This window comes from Schistocerca nitens, chromosome 1 (genome assembly GCF_023898315.1).
Source record: "Schistocerca nitens isolate TAMUIC-IGC-003100 chromosome 1, iqSchNite1.1, whole genome shotgun sequence".
Lineage (NCBI taxonomy): Eukaryota > Metazoa > Arthropoda > Insecta > Orthoptera > Acrididae > Schistocerca > Schistocerca nitens.
In genome coordinates, this window is record NC_064614.1 from 1,301,804,107 (window position 1) to 1,301,826,582 (window position 22,476).

Genomic DNA, 22,476 nt, shown 5'->3' on the forward strand with positions numbered 1-22,476 from the left:
GTTTAATAATGAATAGGAAAATAGGAATGCGGGTAAGCTACTATAAAGAGCATAGTGAACGCATTATTGTGGCCAACATAGATACGGTGGTGGAGGTGTGCACTTTTGGGTAGGCACCACGCTGATATCCACAACACCACTCCATGTGTTTGGCGCTGGTTCCTTGGATGCCCAGAGATACAGGCTGGAGATCTCAGACCCCTATCTGCGACCTTTCAGGTGTGTTGTTCACTCTATGGACGACAACGCAAGAGCATTTAGAACCCGACTGCGTAATGAATATCTGAGAAGCGAGGATATTTACAGTGTGGCTTGGCCAGCTAAATGTCCTGACCTGAATCCTATAGAAAGTGCCTGGGATGCTCTCGTGGCGGTGGTGGGTGAGAGTGTGGCAACAGGGGGTAGTTGCAACGCGCCGCCTCCACACCGAGAATCACTCAGGAGCCGTAAGCCGCTCTGCAGAAGGAATGGGTGCGATCTCCACAGGCTCTCCTCAACTCCTTAGTTAACAGTGCGGGCACTCATTGTGTGTGTGTCCGAGGCGACTGCGCTCTGCACTGGGCACGTTTTGACAGCCATTTCGCAACCTGTGATCTAGACCACATTGGCCTCTTGGCCATTACTCGTGCTACTCAATGGTGGTTGAACTCTTCTTTTGAAAAATGATTGTCGAACAGTAAACTATATCCATACCTATTTTCATTTATTTCTCCCTAGCATTTCCCGCGATGATGGGCTAAACGTTATCAATCTCTTAATTTTGTCCACCAGTGTAAAGTTCTATGATTTGAGAAAATTTAAATCTGCTCTGATTACCAAATGTTGTTATAACGTAGACAGAATTTTAGTGAATGATGAATGGTCCAGAGGAATGTGAAAAGTTTTGCGTTACAGCAGTGCTCATAACACTGATTAAGGAAACTATTCTTTTCTGTTGTTTTACCAAGACTTCCCAAAAATTCCATCACTTCTTGGATTACAAATTTGTATCTTAATGGCCACAATTAAATCAGACTGATGAAGGACAGTGCGACAGATATGAAAATTCATTTCATCCACAACATGAGATGTAATATGTTAAAACAGAACTTTCAGTAACATCTTTAATACAGCTTCACGACAATCTGATTGTCTTGGATCTTGAATTTAATAGATGACGTTCATTTTTAAGGAACTGAATTTTAAAGTCTGGTGTTACTTTAGTACTGCTGTCTTGTCCATACGATCTGGATCTTCACCTGATATTATATGAACGCCGCATAAAAAATGTACATCTGAAAATTAGCCACCACTGGTACTATTTCTAGCACTAGTACTTTTACGGCAGATGACACCACCATGGACGAAAGAGCGTGTATAGTTATGTTCGTCTGTGGGAAAAGTGAAAACTAGCATACCTTTAGTATTTCGGAATATGTGCAGTAGAGAAAGAGAAAAACTTACTTAACGGGAGATACTGGTGAAATTTGAACACAGTCGCAAAAAAAAAAAAAAAAAAAAAATCGTAGGGAGCTGAAAATTTGTTTCATAACGTATGTTCACTGGGTAAATCTAGTTTGCTAAACAAATTTTTTCATACTTTTTGATTTTTGAAAGAAATCAATATTTTTTTCTCAGATCCATACGTGGAGTCTAGTTTGTCACGGAATGTGTTCACAAAAAATGTTTAAAATTGACAGAGGAGTAGCATTTCCTTTATTGCAGCGATTTTGATCATTTTGATTTCTTAAAAAAAATAAAGTTCGTTTTGTATCACAAGATAGATATATAGGATGCAGAAATTTAATTGTAACATTAATTTGCTGTGACTATGTCTCTATATGTGCATAATTTGTACAAAAATTCGTAATCGCGTATGTGAAGATTGTATGTGTGCGTCCGGAATCGACGTAAATAAATGAATGTAACTACTGTTTACATTTATTTGCAATTTCCAGACATGTGGTTATGTGTTCGCGACGGACTCAGTTGTGAACTGCAAAGTAAATACATACATCAAAAAAAGTTTTGCATCACCTCGGTTCCGAGAGTCCCGGAACCTGTACAGAAAACTGGAATAGAGATCAATATAAACATCATTTCCGCCTTCTTCATTCCTCATGAAAACCACACATTACATGTTGTACCACCATACAGGGAGACTTTCAGAGGTGGTGGTCCGGATTGCTGTACACACCGGTACCTCTAATACCCAGTAGCACGTCGTCTTGCAATGATGCATGCCTGTATTCGTCGTGGCATGCTATCCACAAGTTCATCAAGGCACTGTTGGTCCACATTGCCCCACTCCTCAACGGTGATTCAGCGTAGATCCCTCAGAGTGGTTGGTGGGTCACGACGTCCATAAACAGCCCTTTTCAGTCCATCCCAAGGATGTCGATAGGATTCATGTCAGGAGAACTTGCTGACCACTCTAGTCGAGCGATGTTATCTTGAAGGAAGTCATTCATGAGATGTGAACGATGGGGGCGCGAATTGTCGTCCATGAAGACGAATGCATCGCCAGTATGCTGCCGATATGGTTGCACATATCGTACAGTCGCTACTGCACCTTCCATGAGCACCGGCGGCATACGTAGGCTCCAGATAATGCTACCCCAAAAGAGCAGGGAACGTCCACCTTGCTGCACTCGCTGGATAGTGTGTCTACGGCGTTCAGCCTGACCGGATTGCCTCCAAACACGTCTCTGACGATTGTCTGGTTGAAGGCATATGTGACATTTATCGGTGAAGAGAACGTGATGCCAATCCTGAGCAGTTCAAATGGCTCTGAGCACTATGGGACTTAACAGCTACTGTTATCAGTCACCCAGAACTTAGAACTACTTAAACCTAACTAACCTAAGGACAGCACACAACACCCAGTCATCACGAGGCAGAGAAAATCCCTGACCCCGCCGGGAACCCGGGCGTGGGAAGCGAGAACGCTACCGCACGACCACGAGCTGCGGACTGAGCAGTTTATTTGGCATGTTGTTGGACCCATCTGCACCGCGCCGCATGGTGTCGTGGTTGCAAAGACGGACCTCGCCGTGGACGTCGGCAGTGAAGTTGCGCATCATGCCGCCTATTGCGCACAGTTAGAGTCGCAACACGACGCCCTGTGACTGCACGAAAATCATCATTCAACATGGTGGCGTTGCTGTCAGGGTTCCTCCGAGTCATAATCCGTAGGTAGCGGTCATCCACTGCAGTAGTAGCCCTTGGGCGGCCTGAGCGAGGCATGTCATAGATATTGTCTCTCTGTATCTCCTCCATGTCAGAATAATATCGCTTTGGTTCACTCAGAGACGCCTGGACACTTCCCTTGTTGAGAGCTCTTCCTGGCACAAAGTAACGATGCGAACGCGACCGAAACGCGGTATTGACCGTCTAGGCATGGCTGAACTACAGACAACACGAGCCGTGTACCTCCTTCCTGGTGGACTGACTGGGATCGGTTGTCGGACCCCCTCCGTCTAGTAGGCGCTGCTCGTGCATGGTTGTTTACATCTTTGGGCGGGTTTAGTGACATCCCTGAACAGTCAAAGGGATACAATATCCACAGTCAACGTCTGTCTTCAGGAGTATTGGGAACCGGGGTGATGCAAAACTTTTTTTGATGTGTGTATTTATAACTATTTCTGATCCAGGATGGGTGGCGGCAGAACTTGCAATTTGGAATTTGCTGAATTCAGCATGCCAAGACATGTTATGAAACAAATTTTCAGTCCCCTACGATTTTTTTGCGACCTGGTTGAAATTTCACCGGTGTCTCTTCTTAAATCAATATTTTTGCTAATGTTGACAGCATCGACAGTGTACTGCAGTGTCAGAAGAGGAGTGCTGCGGCTTACATTTTCATGAAAAAAAAAAAGCGCTTGGATGGCAATTTGAATACTAGGTCACGGATTGCTTTTATCATCTATGATTCATAGAGAGATGCCTCTTAACTCTTACATTTATGGTTAGACAAAACACATTTAAATTCATTACATTTATAACTGTCAGACTGTCGCTTCATTATGAAAATTCTATAACTAAATACAGCAGATTATGATTTGGTATTCAAATCTGCCCAGATGAGTATTTTACTTGCAGAAAGGTGGAAGAGGTCGCGTTACAATTCATTCCTATGAATTTTCTTCACCTTAAAACTACTGACTAACCTATATATCCTGAAACATCTTTCAAATATTGAAGTCCTGTCAAGTCAACGTAGACGTCGCCAATGAACGTGTGGATGGTCAGACGCATATCCAATTTTTTATTGACAGGACTTCGCCGTGAAACCAGCTCGTTCTTTTTTATGTTAGGAATAACCCTCAGGGATGCATAGTTTTTCAAAAGCAATGGTCAGATACCAGAATTAATTTTCTCGATTGTAATATGATGTCCTGATAATCAATCTGTGCCCCACATGTAACACAGACTAAAAGCTAAAATTTTTACGAAGAGTTGACTCGAATTCGTGAATGAAAGGAGAAACAGGCAAGTTAGAAACTTGCAGATTTCCAAACAGCAATGTGTAGAGGGTGCTACGTCTTGAACGACTACAAACTTGATGTAACTCCCATGGGTTCTTTTTCTTTTTTCAAAGAAACAGTACGGGTATTTTGAAGTAGTACTGTGATACACGCTATACCCAAATTTATGTCATTAACGGTACGAGTGTTGGACTGTGTAACCTTAGGAGGGCATTTCATTCAAATTACCAGAGTCTTATATATTTTCGAAATCTGCGAAGTTAGTTGGTAAAAGCAGTTCTTTCCATTCTAAGAAAAAAGTTGGTGAGTTAGTGATTCAGAATGAAATCACTGTGAAAATCAACAGTCATAGCAAATCAGTAAAACAGATAAAGAAATTAAAATCTAGCACAATAGAAATGAATTTCTGAACCTATAATTATGTAACGTACACTTACAGCTAACTAATTACCTTTCACCCTTACGCTCAAGTAGCGTCTAGAACCTAACTACAAGAGGCGTCCAATAAGTAACGAAACACGTTTTGTTTGTCTCAGCCAATTTTGGTTGAAATATACAGAATTTATTGTGGGCATGAAACCTGAATAGACGTCGTCTTCCAGATGCAGAAACACACCACCCACCTTTCGTTTATCTCGCACAACTGCTTCTTGGCGTTGGAATTTTTTTCCATTAGTGTAGGTAACTGAAAAATATGTGAGCATGCCATATTTATGAAACTTTTCATATAAGGTAGCTAACTGATGAACAAATGTGAGAAATGACAAAATAAAGTTCAAAACCGTCCGTATTATTTGAGAACAGCAGCAGTCGCTGCAGTTTATCAAGGGTATAAGAGCTCATCTGCAACTGATAACGGAATATATACACCCCCCAAACAGATAGAAATTTCAGTTTACGATTCTGCGAGCACATGGACGTTCTTTGTTTAAAATACGTAATCAAACACATGCTGCTGAATATGAACATGAAGTCCCAGACATAGCACAACAACCTACAAATATTTCACCTACCTGTCAAAAGCAAAAGAATGAAGCAACTCGAAGAAATAGAATTTATTTCCATAAGCGCATATACGAAATAAAATCCTATAGGATCAAATAGAGCTGCTGAACAAAATGTTTTTAATTGATTTAAATTACTTATACAGATTATACAATACAGCCCCGGTAAAAACATGAATGTAAAAATAAACAAGATACCTTAATTCGCTGTTCTCGTACCGAGCGTCACAGTTGTATATTGCCTGTAAAATTTTATTATATGTGTGTCTACGCCGCTACTTACAATAGTCATCAGATTCCACGAAGAAGCTGCCCTTTTTTCGCAACCAATAAGCACCACACAAAACAATATTAAGATATCGATTCTCAGGTATGGTTTGCCACAGTACTTCAACACAAAGTAATGTTATTTAGCATTTTAAATATTTTTCTATTGATCACTAGCTTTGTCTTCACTGAACTCAAGTTTGAGTATCACAAACAACATTTGGTTTTGACCTGTGTACCCATAACCACGCATTTATTTACTCATAAACGTAAGAAACTTTAATTTAGTGACCTGGTAACGCCACACTATCACAAACGTAGTATAAAAATGGCAAAATAGTTGCTTTCCTGAAGATACCAAGACAAACTTACGTTCTGAGATCTGAAAATATTTAAGTAACACAATAGAATGTTTCCTGCCTGGTTCAAATATTGATCGAGTCGAAGGTCTGAGAATAGTTATTTGTTTGCTCTTACGTGAAGCATCTGTGCAAGGCGTCATGGTTATTCACTACTACCATCTTGCAAGAATACAATCACTTTACATAGGGCACTTGAGACACGCGGTGTCCCATGCACAGCCACACAAAGGAAGGCTCCACAACGTACGTTTTAAAACGTATATAGTATGCAAAGGCTATTTGATGAATTAAATAATGTTTTACAAAACCCGATCCGAATTGAAGATATCTCATATGGAGAATGGAATCTGTCCCACTTGGACGCCTTCGAGTCCCATACTGCTATATATTCAATTATACTGCCACAGAAATTTCTCCAGTCCAATTTGGGTGAGCAAACATACGGTTCTAAAATATGTTACCTTTTTGCCGAAAACGGTTGCACGAGAGGAGCTTCAAAGTTTCCATAGCACTTAGCACTTCACTGCTGGAAACCCACTTCTGCTTCTGTGCACACCTCCCTCTCTCGGTTTCTCAACATATTTAAACGCTGCCACTTCTAATAGCACACTATAACACATCGTAAGCAAGATACACCTTCACTCCAGCACAGCCTTCAACAGAATAGAATCATCAGGAACACTTTGTCCTCATTCAGACTGTAAGGTGCGGTTTTTTTTTCTTATTCTAGAGCTGAGAACAACTGTGTAAGGTAAAATGACAAGTTTAATGTCACAGTTTTTCTCACAAAATTACAGCTTTTACACAGTTTTCAATTCACCAACATAAAAACAGCGCAATGTATAACGCATCTTGCCAACATCAAAAAATGAAATATTTTTATACACAACAATGTGAAATATTAACTCTCTGAAAGAATATTAATCCTAAACACAATATTATGAAAGTTTAATTGGAAGTTCCTTTATAAAATTACTCCTACGCATAAGTTATGATGTTGGTCAGTACTACGAAAATCATTCGATTCCGTTTCAAAGTTCGGTTCTAATTAGGACTACAAAGAAGCCTACAGTAGGTGGTTAGTTAAGTGACAAATTTGAGCACAAGATTACCCAAGGCAGCTCAAGTTTACAGTGGTCGCAAGCTGGTGAGCCAACAAGGTTTACGCCTCTGCACGCAGTATTTACCTTAAGCTGCGATGTGATGCTCTCTGCAAGGCCACTCTCTCCCACTGAAATTCCTATAAAGTTAATCTGACCTTTGCTGAACTTTCCGGCAGAAACTTTCCCTATGTTTCTCGATAGGCGAGAAAACATGTTCTCAGCCCTAGTCTTATCATGTGGTGTTATACACGCGCATGGTTGGAGCAGTGTGCATATTATAGTGCCCCCTCAGTTCTTGCAAGAACAGTTATTCGGCTGGCTCGTTTCTCCACAATTGGAGCTAAACGTTCCTACAGCTAATTTGTAGCTGAAGTGCAGCCGCTGTGAATGCAGTGTCCACAAAAGTTTCTTCTCTGCCCCGTACAGAGCGTTAAACGCTCCTTTCTGCACTTGACGCCAGTTCAGAGAAGAGTCCCTCAAAAAATTTCACTATTGTCCTACTCATGGCAGAACTGCCTCAATTCACTTGGGTTCCTTTTTCACGTCACGGCTTTTTTCGACCAATAGGAGCATTCCTCTTCTTTTGTAGAAACTCTCTCTACCAATTGCAATGTCCCTTCTATCAAACTGCATCGAAACTTCAGTATTTTTCTCCTTCCTAGTGCGTTTTCCGCAATCGGACGTTTTGTGCCCTTTCTAAATGCCTTATGTTCATTGACCTTTCCATGTGCTGCACTCGCTGTACAAAAATGCGTCACTTGCTTTTGTTCATATCCCACTGGAATTCCGAAACACAGCTTTCTAAAGCTCTTTTCTTTCCCTTTTGCACACGCGCCGCTACACGCCTCCTCTGGCCTGAATACCTGGCCCGGGGTCGCTGACCTTCCTCCTGTCACCCCTTTAAGTGGTTTCCGTCGTAACTCCCACAGCGCAGCTTTGCTACGCCATTGTGTGGCTGGCTTTTCAAAACCAAAAGCGACTCACTTTCCCTGCTCCACCTTCTGCTCAAAGACATGTATCGTATAGGAACGGTGTGTTAATTACCGTCAATTGGCTGTCAACCCTTTTTGCATTACATACTGGTAGACAAATGTTCTCATAACTGCCGAATTACGTTAGGTGTCATCTTCACCTTCTCATTGCGATGTGTGAAGGTCTCATGTAAGGTGCAAATCTGACCATTTATTCTTCCACCTTACATATCCTCCTCCTTCTGTCTTCAATTTTGTCCTGCGTCAATCAGTGGTTGAGAAATTGATTGAATACAGTGCAAAATTGGTTCAACTGCTGACTGTAGCAACTGACATTTTTACTGACCAACTTCCTATCTTAATATTCAGTACAACTTCAACAGTGGTTCTATTCAGTCCCCTTCCTTTACATTGTATTTGATTTTCTGATCTTTCATTCAATTCTATTGAACTAATCTAAGGATTTTTTTCTTTCAAATGTAGTTGACTACAATAAATTGTTATTGAAATTCAAACAATGTGCGTTTCTTTATAAATTTGTATCATTTGAAAATTTTCCTTTTTATTTTGAACTGTTCTATTTTATTTAGTTATTTGTGTTAATTGATGATAGATATGTATTGAAGTTGAGGAAAGCTTCATTTAATATTATCTTCCCCTTTTATAAAAAAATGTTACTTTATTCTGTTGTATTACTCATAATCTAAAACATGTTTAATTCTTAGAATTAAACTTTATAAGCTATTTCTCAACGTCTCTCATGATTTTATAGCTATAGTCCTATTTCTGAATCCATTTACATTCTCCAAAAATCATAATTCTATGCCTCACGACTTTACAAAAATTATCAACATTGACCTTCATAAATCTTGAATTTCCAAACATAATTTTACTTTACAAAATTTTAGATTGACATCATGGAATAGCTAAATCCATACATGTTTATCTACCCTATATATTTTTATGAACACATTACACTCAATATTGTTAATAGTAGGTTTTCATTACCTTTAACATGTTGAAAAAACTGCAATATAAGAAAATATTATTGACTTGTCAATATGAGTAAGAAAAACATCGTTAATAAAGATTTATCACTAACACATGAAAAGTTTACATTAACATATTTTAAATACAATAAGAATTTAAATTTTTTTTCTAGATAGTAGTCTGCCACAGTTCTTTCTCCTATCTTTAGGCTGGTTCACTCTTTTGTTGAAGTGTTTCGACGTGTTTCCGTCGAACGTGGAATGACGGTCGGCTGTATGCCTCACTGTGTCTCCTTTGAGTATGTTATGAGGTTTGGTATGAGTTTCGCCGCGTTTCCGTTGAGTGTGGCATGACCGTCGCCCGTGCCTCGCCGTGTTCCCGTCGGGAACGAAAAGACGGTCAGCAGAGAGAAAGGTCTGAACGTCTGAGTGTGTCGTGAATACGTGGTAGCCTTTGTTCCACTGTGCACATGCCTATTGTGCTGTTGAATTGGAGATCCATTTGTGGCAGCCAAAACTTTTGCGCTTCCACATTCGTCGAATCCTTATGCTGATTCACCGTTAGTCATTTCATTGGTAGATTTCCATATGAGTTGTTATCTTCCAGTTTTCTGGTATTCCCTCTGAAGGTGTTGCAGTCTGCCATAAAGAACATCGAATATTTATGCTGTTAGAACATCTAAATTAGATTCCCATTGGTAGTTAAATGTAATAATGGGTCTTTTATGGGAGCGGATTTGAAAAGGTTTCTTATCTCTTCTGGTCCAAGCTCTTCTTTCTTCCAAGTCTTCTGCGTTGTGTTTTCAGTTCTTGGTGCTTCTTGCTGTCTTCTTACTTGTGTCTTCGTTCTTCTGTGGACTGGGAGTTAGGGTTGAAGACCTGTTTAACATCGTTATCTTTCATCCGTTCTTATGGGTCTTCTTCACAGTTGTCTATTCTTCATTGTAATCGGTTGTTCATGTAGATGAACAGTCTTCCATCCTTTGCCTGCTCCGTCCCCTGTGTTGTCAGGGACCGTCACGCAGATGTTGAATTTCGTATGGTTTGATGACAGTTTCCGCTATTCTGCACATTGAGTTACAGAAAGGCGTTTCTTCTTCTTCCTGTGGTGAATTGAAGCCTCCGCTCGTTCTCGCCGTAATATGTCCGCTTCCGTTCCGGTTCGGTGGACATTCTTTATCCCTTCAATAATTGCGATAGAAGTGCCAAGTGACGACCACTTTCGCAAAAACCATTGTTGTTACGCTTTCGGTGGCTTTCGTAGGAATAAAACTCACTTCAGGCAGGGTACATGTTGCTTGCCTTCAGGCTGCGTTGTGTCTCTCCAAACCTTTCCACAGAGGAGTTATCCCCTAGGAACGTCGGTTTCCACCGAGGCCTCTTCTTTTGTTATCTCGTGAGCTGACGTACCAGGCAGCCACACTCAGTGTCCCTTCCTCCCACGCCTAACCGCTCTCCTCAGTCTCGTCGTCGATCTGGCCGCAATGATGCTGCACCTTGGTTCAAATGGCTCTGACCACATCTGTGGTCATCAGTCCCCCAGAACTTAGAACTACTTAACCCTAACTAACCTAAGGACACCACACACATCCATGCCCGAGGCAGGATTCGAACCTGCGACCGTAGCGGTCGCGCGGTTCCGGACTGAGCGCCTAGAACCGCTAGACCACCGCGGCCGGCTGCTGCACCTTGGCTGCAGACCTCATCTCCAATACGTGGCAATCTTACTTTTCTTACATTCTTAGATTACGCTATCAATTTTAAACTCCGACTCCGGCGTCTTTTTCTCTGCAATTTCTTCTTTTTGTCCTTAGCCGTAACAGAACCTCAAAATACACTTTTTTTTTGTTAATGCCCTTCAAAAACCGTCTCTATTGATCTGCTGTATTGTTTTTAACTTCGTACTTATCCCTTCTTCCTATCTTTTCGATCGCAAACTTTTACATTCCTCTTCCCTTATTATACTTCCTCCATATAGAAATCTTTTCTGGGTCAACTCCTCTACCTCCTTCCACGAATTAACATGTTTCTTGCTTAGCTTAATATTTCATTTCTCTTTCCTAATAGTTACCTCCTAACGACTTCTTATTCTTATTTCCCTCATATTTCTATTTCAATATCAGATTATGGTACTTTCCACTAATCCTATATGCTTCATATATTCACCAAAATACCTCTTCAATTATTTGTTCACCGTCCGCGACGGAACAAAATTAAAATGCTTGTCTCCTTATCCCTTCATCATCTATATCCTACTTACTTCTTCACTTCTTTTCTTCTACAAAAATCAACTTGCCCCTCCTTCACACTACGTCTTTAAGAGAGAATCTACTACTATTTCGTTAAACTATCCATGTGCTGATCCATATTTTTCTTCTTACGTTCAATTCTTTCCCCAGAACACATTTCGTTAGCAGAAGAGTTACATGAGTTGTTACTTTCCTACCTTTTCATCATCATTATAATTTTACGTCCTTGTGAAATCTATTTTATTTAATTAATCGAGATAAGTACAAGTTAAAAGCTTTATTTGTGTGTATTTTGCTCTCTTTCCTATTCTTCGATTTCAGGACATTCAATACAGCTAAATCCTTGAGTGGACCACTTTTTTTCCTAACCTTTGTGTAACTTTAAATGACCCACGTGGTGCAAACCTAATGTTTTTCCTGTCTTTGGGTTAATCAATTCGATAGCATTATCATGGACTACTATACTCACTTCCATTGGGCCTTTGTATACCGAAAAAAATTTGTAGCTCTGGTGTTTTTTCTTGCTAAAGAGATGGTGTGTTTTTACTAGTCCTGGCAAAAATACTCGTGTGTTTGCCGTTCTGTCCGCTCGGTCGTTTCTCCTTAAAGCAGCAGCTTTCAGATTGCTCGGTGCTAATTTTACTACATGCTGATGCCGCACACGGGGTACTGGAGGGAATTTAATTAATTCTCGGATTTTATTTCGTGCTGGTTTATTCTTAAGAACAGTAATTGGGGTTAACAATGTGCTATGTGGCATTTCATTTATGCCATCTTGGAAGTCAGACAAATGTCTGTCCCCGGTATTATGCTGCTTACTACGACAGAGGGTTCCTAAATCCTTCATCGTTAGTCCATTTGGGTTGGCGCTTGGTTTGTACCTGGAAATGTAAACAGGTTTAATTTTATGGCGTCACAGAGTGTTTTGCCATTGTGCTGAACGATACTGCGTTCCATTGTCCGATAGCATTTTATCGACTCCATCAACTTGTCGAAGGAAATCTCATATCAGCGCTTTGCTTATGCTCCTGCCTGTTGCTTTCTTCAAGGGTGTAAATGTCACGTATTTTGAAGTTAACTCTATGACTACAAGAATAAATACGTGACCTTTCTGTGTACGGGGTAGTGGACCCATGAGATGTGTTGCTGCTATGTGTCTCAATTTCTCCGGAATGATAGGGAACATTGGTGGTCTCGTTTGAAATGTTACATGCTTCGCTCTCTGGCATTTCTTACATTCAGGTGGAACCTGTCTGATTCTTCGCTCCATATTTGCGAAGTGACAAGACATTTTTAATTTTAAAAAACATTTCTTAGCTCCAATATGGCTGTTACTCAAATGAGTATACCAAATGTACTTGTTTACTATTTCCTGTAGTATACATGCGACCCATAAACTTCTATTTGTATCACGTCTGTAGAATAATACATAGTCCCTTACGAGATAAAAGTGTCTAATATCCCGTGATTCTCTGTTTTTCCACTTAATTTTGGCTAGGTCTGGGTATTTGTCCTTTTCCCTGCCTACTGTTTCAAGGAATTGGTAATGTAGTTCTCAAAGGGCACATTTTTTAGGTAACACATAAGTACTTGCTCTTCTTCAGTATTGCTCATTCTGTTTTTGTTAACCCGTTCTGGCAATCGGGAGAGGGCGTCAGTCAGCTATCACATTTGAAGGTCCAGGTACATAAGTGATTTGAAAATCAACATTCACCGACCTAGTCTCCCAGGCAAGTTTTGCATTTAACAGGAATTCTAGTGCTGTATGGTCTGTGAATACATTGGTTTTCACCCAAACAGGAAGCATCTAAATCTGTGAAACCCCTATACTACTGCCAGCGCTTTTAATTCCGTGATTGAATAATTTTTTTCACATTTTGTGACGACACGACTAGCGGAAGCTATTGTTTTTGTCACCCGCTGTCCATCTTCGTGATGTTGTTGAAAGAGTACCACTTCCAAGCCTGTTTTCGCTCTGTCAGTTGCCATACAGAATTCTTTCGTTAAATCGGGATGCGCTAAAAGTGGTACCTTTACCAGCGATTCTCAAACGAGAAATGCAACACCTGGAAACTGTTCTGAGGAGCAATGGGTACTCCACAAATTACATTAGAAGTGTAACAGAGCCCAACACTAGGCGAAGTAAGGAACCAGAAAAAGAAATGTCGGGTACGGCCTTTCTGCCATACATTCCCAGAGTGACGGACAGAATCGGCCGTACATTGCGCAAACATGGCGTAAAGACGATTTTCAAACCGACAAGGAAGATCAAAGAGTGTCTTAGATCGGCGAAGGAGAAAAGAGACCCACTTGCAAGGTCGGGAATATACCGTATACCATGCACATGCGGAAAAGTTTATGTCGGAATGACTGGACGATCAATTAACACCAGGATCAAAGAGTACAAGCGACATTGCAGGTTGAGGCAGGTGGAGAAATCGGCCGTGGCAGAGCACGCACTGAATGGGACCGACCACGTAATAAAATTCGCCGACACGGAAGTTCTGGCTGTAGAGAAGCACTATCACACGCGCTTGTTCAGAGAAGCTGTAGAAATACAAAAACACGCGAACAGTTTCAACAAGAAAGAGGAAAGCCTTAAGGTAAACGGATCCTTGCTTCCCGTACTGCAGCGAACGACCGTCGCAGGTAGCAAGAGGAGAACCGCACCGGAAATGACCGCGGAGAAGCCCTCGGACGTTGGCGCACCGGGTACATATAGTCTCCGGCCGCGAGCTCGCCTCCAGTTCACCACCGGCAATGGAGGGTGAAGCTTTGACAATGCCAGCCACTCGTGCTGGCGAAACGTCAGAAAAATCATTAGATGAACGTCGGCCGAAGAACCCGAGACAGAAGCCAATAGGCAGTTTGTCAACAAGTGGCCACGAAAGCCTTAACAATTTTGGATCTTTTTAGTAATTGGAATTCCTGTTCTGCTTGGTCATCCCCCATCCATGGCATTTTTTTTACTGGTCAACGCACATAACCGTGGGGTAGCAAGGGATTCTATCCAAATGAATCTTTTATAAAAGTTAATAAGTCCCAAGAAACCACGCAATGTTTTTCTTGTATATGGCGTATCCATGACCTGTATCGCTTGTAGTTTGTTAGGGTTGCGTTCAATCCCATGTTCAGTGAGAATATGGCCTAAAAACTGAATCCTTTTATTTCCAAAATTGGATTTCTTTATGTTTACGGTTACTCCATGTTCTTTTCACGTCCTTAGCAATTTATCAAGTACCTCGTTGTGGAATTCCCACGATGGCTCAGCTATTAAAATGTCATCAACGTAACAGGTGAGCCGCTCTTGAAGTTCTTTATCCAACACAGCTCCTAAACCTCTTATAAAAGCAGCAGAGGATATGCTCAGACCGAAGGGGAGTCTTTAGAACTGGTAACTGCGTCCAAACGCGATAAAGGCCGTATACTTTCTGCATTCAGGTGTTGGTTCTATTTGCCAAAAACCAGCTCGCAAATCAGGGGAAGAAAAAATCTTAACTCCATAGAACTTTTGCAATAGCTCTTTCAGTTTTTCGCAGCGATCGTTTTTAGGAATGATAATGGAATTTATTTGACTTGCATCCACGACTATCCTAATACTCCCATCGTTCTTATCTACAATTTACAAGGGACTGTTGCATGGTGAAGTTGAAGTTTCAATAATATCAACTTCTATCATTTTGTGTGGTTCTGCGAATACCTGTTTTCTGTAACATAATTTAATAGTGTAAGGTGGTACTCCAAATGGCTTATATTCCTTCACTTGGAATTCATATTGAAAGTTGTTAATGGCACCGGGTTTTGGTAGAAACACCTCGGAATTTTGTCGTAATATTCTTTCTAATTCGGCTTTGCCTGTTTCATTTACTTGTCGCAACTTATCATCTATCTCCTGACGAATTTCCATCTTTACCTCGTCATCTACAGGTCTCGATTCTTTCGTCCCCTGATATCGTGGATGTCCCTCCTCAGATTTATACTTATCCAGTTTCATATTTAGTTGTCTGTAGACCCCTGGCATCTCTTCATATCTGATTTTCTCTTCAAAATTAAGGCGCTCCTTCCCGAGAATCAAATACCCTTCGTCCAGATTAAGTGTAACGCGATTTTGACTCATGAAATCGGCTCCTATTATTATGGGTACTGAAAGTTTCGGCACAGTTACCATATTCGTATCTATTTCATACCCGTGACATGAAAAAGTTACTCGCGTTTGCCTATTAATCACTCATGATTGGTTCTTTGGCACGTTTTGTCCTTAATTCTGGTAGTGCCTGTTCAGCGTTATATTTCTTAATGAGTTCTTCTGAAATCGCCATCATTTCACTTCCTGTATCGAGAATGGCGTCCGCGTGTGTGCCCTCTACTTCAATCCGAATGATCGGCTGCACTTCACGTGGAGCTTCGGTTTCATCCTCGTGCATTAAGGCCTCCTCGATCGAATTATAGGTTAGTCTGTCGATATGTAGGGCGTGATTTTTCCCACCAGTCTGTTAGTATTACTTTATTTCCGTCAGTACTTTGACCCCTGTCATCTGAATCTTTTGGGGTGGAGTTATTTGCCCACAATCTCTGTTAAACGCCTCTATTACTTTTTCATATGCCTCTATCCTATATTTTTCATCTGCCTTAGGTATCACTATCGGTGTTGCCATTGTTACATTGTCCTCTTGGCATACTACTCTGTCTCCGTTCCGTATAAACGTACTACATCTCCCACAGTTTGGTCATCGTCATCAATTCTTGTACTACTGTCTGTATCCACTGTTTCTGATTTCTGTTCCTCATCATCATCGCCATCATCGGTCGATTCCCAATCAATAGAATCCCAGCATGCTGGTGTCTTTATTCGATCTTCCCTTAAACCTACTTTAAAATCTTGCTTGTCAAAACTAAGTCTATTTACATGTCTGATTATACACTTCTTTGTTCGGTCGAATTACTTGTGACTGGTCTTCGTACCGCTCATCTCGTCAATTTTGTCTTTTACCTGGGTTTGGTGGCCTCACCTCGACTTCTCTACCGGTTCATTTCGCATGTTTTGTCCCTCTGAAGCTTGATTTTCCCAACCTTCCTGCGTTCTTGCCATTCCACTTCCACCTGACTGGATTTTGCTGCTGAAAACCTGTAAACGTTCCTCCTTCGTTTGCACGGGGATTATATCTCGGATCATAGTTGTCACCGTAGTTTCTAGGACCAAACCCCCTATTGTAGTTCCGCGGTCCCCCAAACCATAATTGTTGTTTGCCCTCTGTGCGTTACCAAAACCATAGTTATTATTGTTGTACCATGGGCGACTACCACTTCTTCCAAAACCATTACCTCTTCCTCCGTTATTATTACCATTGGAATTATTATTAATACCTTATCGGTTGCTGTTATTCCCCATACTATTGTTTTCTCTAACTGTACGTTGTTTTCCTGGATCATCTTCACTGAATATGAGTTCACGTTCTCTCAACATTCCTTTAAATTCTTGTATGTTATCTCCTACCCTACCAACCAATAACTGCTGATAACGTATCTGTAACTTCATTGTGCACGTCCCTATCAGTTCCCCATCACTGTGTAGATTACCTAAACACTGATTTTTCTTTGACATATCTTCGAAAAATCTGACGGGTCTCTTTTCTCCGGAATTTCCGAACAACTCTTTCTGCAACAACTCATACTTTATTCTGGTTCAAATGGCTCTGAGCACTATGGGACTCAACTGCTGAGGTCATTAGTCCCCTAGAACTTAGAACTAATTAAACCTAACTAACCTAAGGACATCACAAACATCCATGCCGATGCAGGATTCGAACCTGCGACCGTAGCGGTCCTGCGGTTCCAGACTGCAGCGCCTTCAACCGCACGGCCACTTCGGCCGGCTACTTTATTCTGTTTTGTGTTTCTGTGGACCAGTACCGCTCCAAGAGTGCAGTTTTAAATTGTTCATATCAATAACAGTTCGCTGCTACTCTTTCCATGGTTCCGCTATTGCTCCGTTCATAAGCCCACAAATGAAGTCAACTTTATGCCTGTGGCCAATGCTCTGGTAAACTGATCTGACATTGTTTTATGAACGTGCGTGGATGTAAGCCGTTCCCGCTTACTTTGTAATGTTGGAATTTTCTGACTGTCAAAAAGTGATCATTGTCAAATTTTTCTTTTCCACCATACGGCGTTTGTATTTTCACAACATTACCCGTTCCTTTTAATTGTGTTCCATTCTCTTGTACTCGTTCTACCACACTTGGGTCTCGAGTTGACATATTTGTGTCCCATTTAGCATCGTATGTACGTAGTGGTGTGCAGTTGTGTACATCGTACCGTTCCTCGTGTATCAGACTGAAAGACTCGTTTACATTTCCCGTTACTGGCTCCGTGTTTTGCCTTTCTATTAGTTTCATATTGACTTGCGGTCTGTAACCTGTTGTGCTGTAACTCGTGAATTGTGAAATTGGTACATGTGTCGTCGCAGTGTGATCCGCTCTGGCGTCAACCACGTGCTTTCGGAGGGTCGGGTGCCGCTCTGCTGGAAAGCGCGCGTTTACCGCCTGTCGCTCCATTGTCTGCGGTGAACGCACATCATCTACTTCGCTCGCCTTTGTTAACTGTTCTTTTCCTATTAGCTTTTGTTCCTTTTCTGTGATTACTGACGCATCCTCTTGTGGATAAACCACTGAAATCTCATGACTTTTTTGTGTTTCAGCTTCTGCTACGGAAGATTGCCCAAATGACTTGTTTACTTGTGGATTTCTGTCCATTACTGGTTCAAATGGTTCTGAGCACCATGTGACTTAACATCTGAGGTCACCAGTCCCCTCGAACCTAGAACTACTTAAACGTAAGTAACCTAAGGACATCATACACATCCATACCCGAGGCAGGATTCGAACGTGCGACCGTAGCGGTCGCGCGATTCCAGACTGAAGCTCCTAGAACCGCTCGGCCACAGCGGCCTTCCTCCATTACTGTATCGAATGGTACTACTGACTCCGTTGCCTCGCTACTTCTTTCGGTACGATTCTCGATACACTGTTTCAGTTCTGTGCGAAGGTCTTCAAACAGTTTCTGATTTTTCGAGACTATGTTTTCAATGCGTGTGTCAAATCTTTTTGATGCGGGTCGCGTTTTCTGACATTGAGCTCTTCCACAATTTGTTGCGCCTTACCAGACGTCTTACGTGCTAACTTATCCACTCTTTGATTAACGTCAGGCACTGCACCCTGCATCTGGCCAACGTCAGAACGCATGTTTTTCTGGTCAGCCATTAACGCTTGTATCAACTCGCGCGAGCCTCTCGCCTCTCTCCGGATTTCAGTAAACTGTTCATTGACATCTGTTTGTAATTTTTGCTGATCTTCGCAGCCTTTTTCGAACCCCACGTACGTTTCAAATTGGATACTACTTAAGGCAGCATTCATCTCTGTTTTTAAATTAGCTAATCCTGCGTTTGTTTCTGCTTTTAGCTTTGCCGTTTCGGTTTTTAAATCTGTTAACGCTGCATTTTTTTCTGTTTTTAAATTCGCCGTTTCGGTCCTTAGATCCGCCGTTCCAGTTTCCAAGTCTGCTAACCCTGCATTTGTCTGCTTTATGGCCATAGTGAGTTGCTTCAAGATTGCGAACACACTATCTGGATTCTTCGCCCTCGTCACCTGTCACCATTTGATGAAAATTTTCCCGTTCGCGTTTTTCACATGCCGTTTCACCGACTTCTGTGCAAATTGCGGACGCACTCTCACACATTATTGCTGTTGGAAACTGTCCCGTTTCGTTCAAAATTACTGTATTCGGTTCAACGTACCGAAGTTGCTCGTCCTCTATTTCCGACCCACTAGATACGTCATTTGCTTGTTTTTGTCCAATCTCAAACTGTGATACCAATCTTGAAACTGCTATCATTCCCTCTGCCCTATCACTACGTTCCGTTTCGTGACCTGTACTCGATACCTTTCGTTCTACATGAATCTCTATCGCGTCAAGATCTTCAGTTTGGCCTATCTGCGATACTCTCAGTTCTTGCGCCTTTTCAGATCGTTTAGCTAACCTCTGACTTTCTCGAAGTGCGCGAGCCCACACTCTCGTCAACATCAAATTACAGGACCTTACACGTTTCCAAAATATCATAGAAAGTTCCTTAGACTACGTACACAACATTAGCAACACTCTTCACTGTTTGTGGAATTTCAACGCAACTCAACACCGCCGTGAACAACTTCGCGCGCGCCAGCGAGGTCACGCACGATCTAAATCTACTCAATGATAACTTTGCTTATACTCGTTGATACAACTTTTCTACACATTTACTATATTCTGCCCACTATACATTTACATACATTGGGTAACCTCATCACAAAACAACATGAAAATATTTTTTTCTCAAAATTAAAAAATTTGTTTTTATTACAAATTTGACTAATTGTCATCCAGGCACACCAATTGCCATCCTGCAGGGCCGGCCGGGATGGCCGAGCGGTTCTAGGCGCTACAGTCTGGACCCGCGCGACCGCTATCGTCGCAGGTTCGAATCCTGCCTCGGGCATCGATGTGTGTTAAGTCCTTAGGTTATAGTTCTAAGTTCTAGGGGACTGATGACCTCAGAAGTTAAGTCCCATAGTGCTCAGAGCCATTTGAACCATCCTGCAGGGTCGCCATTTGTAAGGTGCGGTTTGTTTTTTCTTATTCTACAATTTAGAGCAACTGTATAACGTGTAATGACAAGTTTAATGTCGCAATTTTACTCACAAAATTACAGCTTTTACACAGTTTTCAACTCACCAACATAAAAACAGCGCAATGGATAACACATATTGCCAGCATCAAAAAATGAAATATTTTTATACACAACAATGTGAAATATTAACTCTCTGAAAGAATATTAATCCTAAACACAGTATTATGATAGTTTATTTGGAAGTGAACGTTAAAAAATATATCGGCTCATCCACTTGTTAATAGTGTAAAACACTAACATTGACGTGTTTTGGAAATCAAGCTTCCATCATCAGAATGTTGTTGTTGTTGTGGTCTTCAGTCCTGAGACTGCTTTGATGCAGCTCTCCATGCTACTCTATCCTGTGCAAGCTTCTTCATCTCCCAGTACTTACTGCAAACTACATCCTTCTGAATCTGCTTAGTGTATTCATCTCTTGGTCTCCCTCTACGATTTTTACCATCCACAGAAACGACTTCCTGACACTTAAATCTATACTCCATGCTAACAAATTTCTCTTCTTCAGAAACGCTTTCCTTGCCATTGCCAGTCTACATTTTATATCCTCTCTACTTCGACCATCATCAGTTATTTCGCTCCCCAAATAACAAAACTCCTTTACTACTTTAAGTTTCTCATTTCCTAATCTAATTCCCTCAGCATCACCCGACTTAATTCGACTACATTCCATTATCCTCGTTTTGCTTTTGTTGATGTTCATTTTATATCCTCCTTTCAAGACACTGTCCATTCCGTTCAACTGCTCTTCCAGGTCCTTTGCTGTCTCTGACAGAATTACAATGTCATCGGCAAACCTGAAAGTTTTTATTTCTTCTCCATGGGTTTTAATACCTACACCAAATTTTTCTTTTGTTTCCTTTACTGCTTGCTCAATATACAGATTGAATAACATCGGGGAGAGGCTGCAACCCTGTCTTACTCCCTTCCCAACCAATGCTTCCCTTTCGTGCCCCTCGACTAGTATAACATCCATCTGGTTTCTGTACAAATTGTAAATAGCCTTTCGATCCCTGTATTTTACCCCTGCCACCTTTAGAATTTGAAATAGAGTATTCCAGTCAACATTGTCAAAAGCTTTCTCTAAGTCTACAAATGCTAGAAACGTAGGTTTGCCTTTCCATAATCTTTCTTCTAAGATAAGTCGTAAGGTCAGTATTGCCTCACGTGTTCCAACATTTCTACGGAATCCAAACTAATGCTCCCCGAGGTCGGCTTCTACTAGTTTTTCCATTCGCCTGTAAAGAATTCGCGTTAGTATTTTGCAGCTGTGACTTATTAAACTGATAGTTCGGTAATTTTCACATCTGTCAACACCTGCTTTCTTTGGGATTGGAATTATTACATTCTTCTTGAAGTCTGAGGGTTTTTCGCCTGTCTCATACATCTTGCTCACCTGATGGTAGAGTTTTGTCAGGACTGGCTCTCCCAAGGCCGTCAGTAGTTCCAATGGAATGTTGTCTACTCCCGGCGCCTTGTTTCGACCCAGGTATTTCAGTGCTGTCAAACTCTTCACACAGTATCGTATCTCCCATTTCATCTTCATCTACATCATCTTCCATTTCCATAATATTGTCCTCAATTACATCGCCCTTGTATAGACCCTCTATATACTCCTTCCACCTTTCTGCTTTCCCTTCTTTCCTTAGAACTGGGTTGCCATCTGAGCTCTTGATATTCATACAAGTGGCTCTCTTTTCTCCAAAGGTCTCTTTAATTTTCCTGTAGGCAGTATCTATCTTGCCCCTAGTGAGATAAGCCTCTACATCCTTACATTTGTCCTCTAGCCATCCCTGCTTAGCCATTTTGCACTTCCTGTCGATTTCATTTTTGAGACGTTTGTATTCCTTTTCGCCTGTTTCATTTACTGCATTTTTATATTTTCTCCTTTCATCAATTAAATTCAATATTTCTTCTGTAACCCAAGGATTTCTACTAGCCCTCTTCTTTTTACCTACTTGATCCTCTGCTGCTTTCCCTACTTCATCCCTCAGAGCTACCCATTCTTCTCCTACTGTATTTCTTTCCCCCATTCCTGTCAGTTGTTCCCTTGTGCTCTCCCGGAAACTCTGTAAAACGTCTGGTTTAGTCAGTTTATCCAGGTCCCATATTCTTAAATTCTCACCTTTTTGCAGTTTCTTCAGTTTTAATCTACAGTTCATAACCAATAGTGTGTAGTCAGAGTCCACATCTGCCCCTGGAAATGTATTACAATTTAAAACCTGGTTACTAAATCTCTGTCTTACCATTATATAATCTGTCTGATAGCTACTAGTATCTCCAGGATTCTTCCATGTATACAACCTTCTTTCATGATTCTTGAACCAAGTGTTAGCTATGATTAAG

General features: G+C 41.2%; 1 protein-coding gene across 1 annotated transcript in view; it reads right to left on the reverse strand.

Annotated features, from left to right (window-relative positions):
• The window catches only part of LOC126234293 (cold shock domain-containing protein E1-like), a gene marked incomplete at its 3' end in the record, with an annotated part of 38,923 nt that extends 22,339 nt beyond the window's left edge, over window positions 1-16,584 (reverse strand). Inside the window, 1 exon segment of the mRNA XM_049942982.1 lies at window positions 16,435-16,584. Coding sequence (XP_049798939.1) covers window positions 16,435-16,584 — 150 coding nt within the window.
• Between the last annotated feature and the right edge of the window lie 5,892 nt (window positions 16,585-22,476).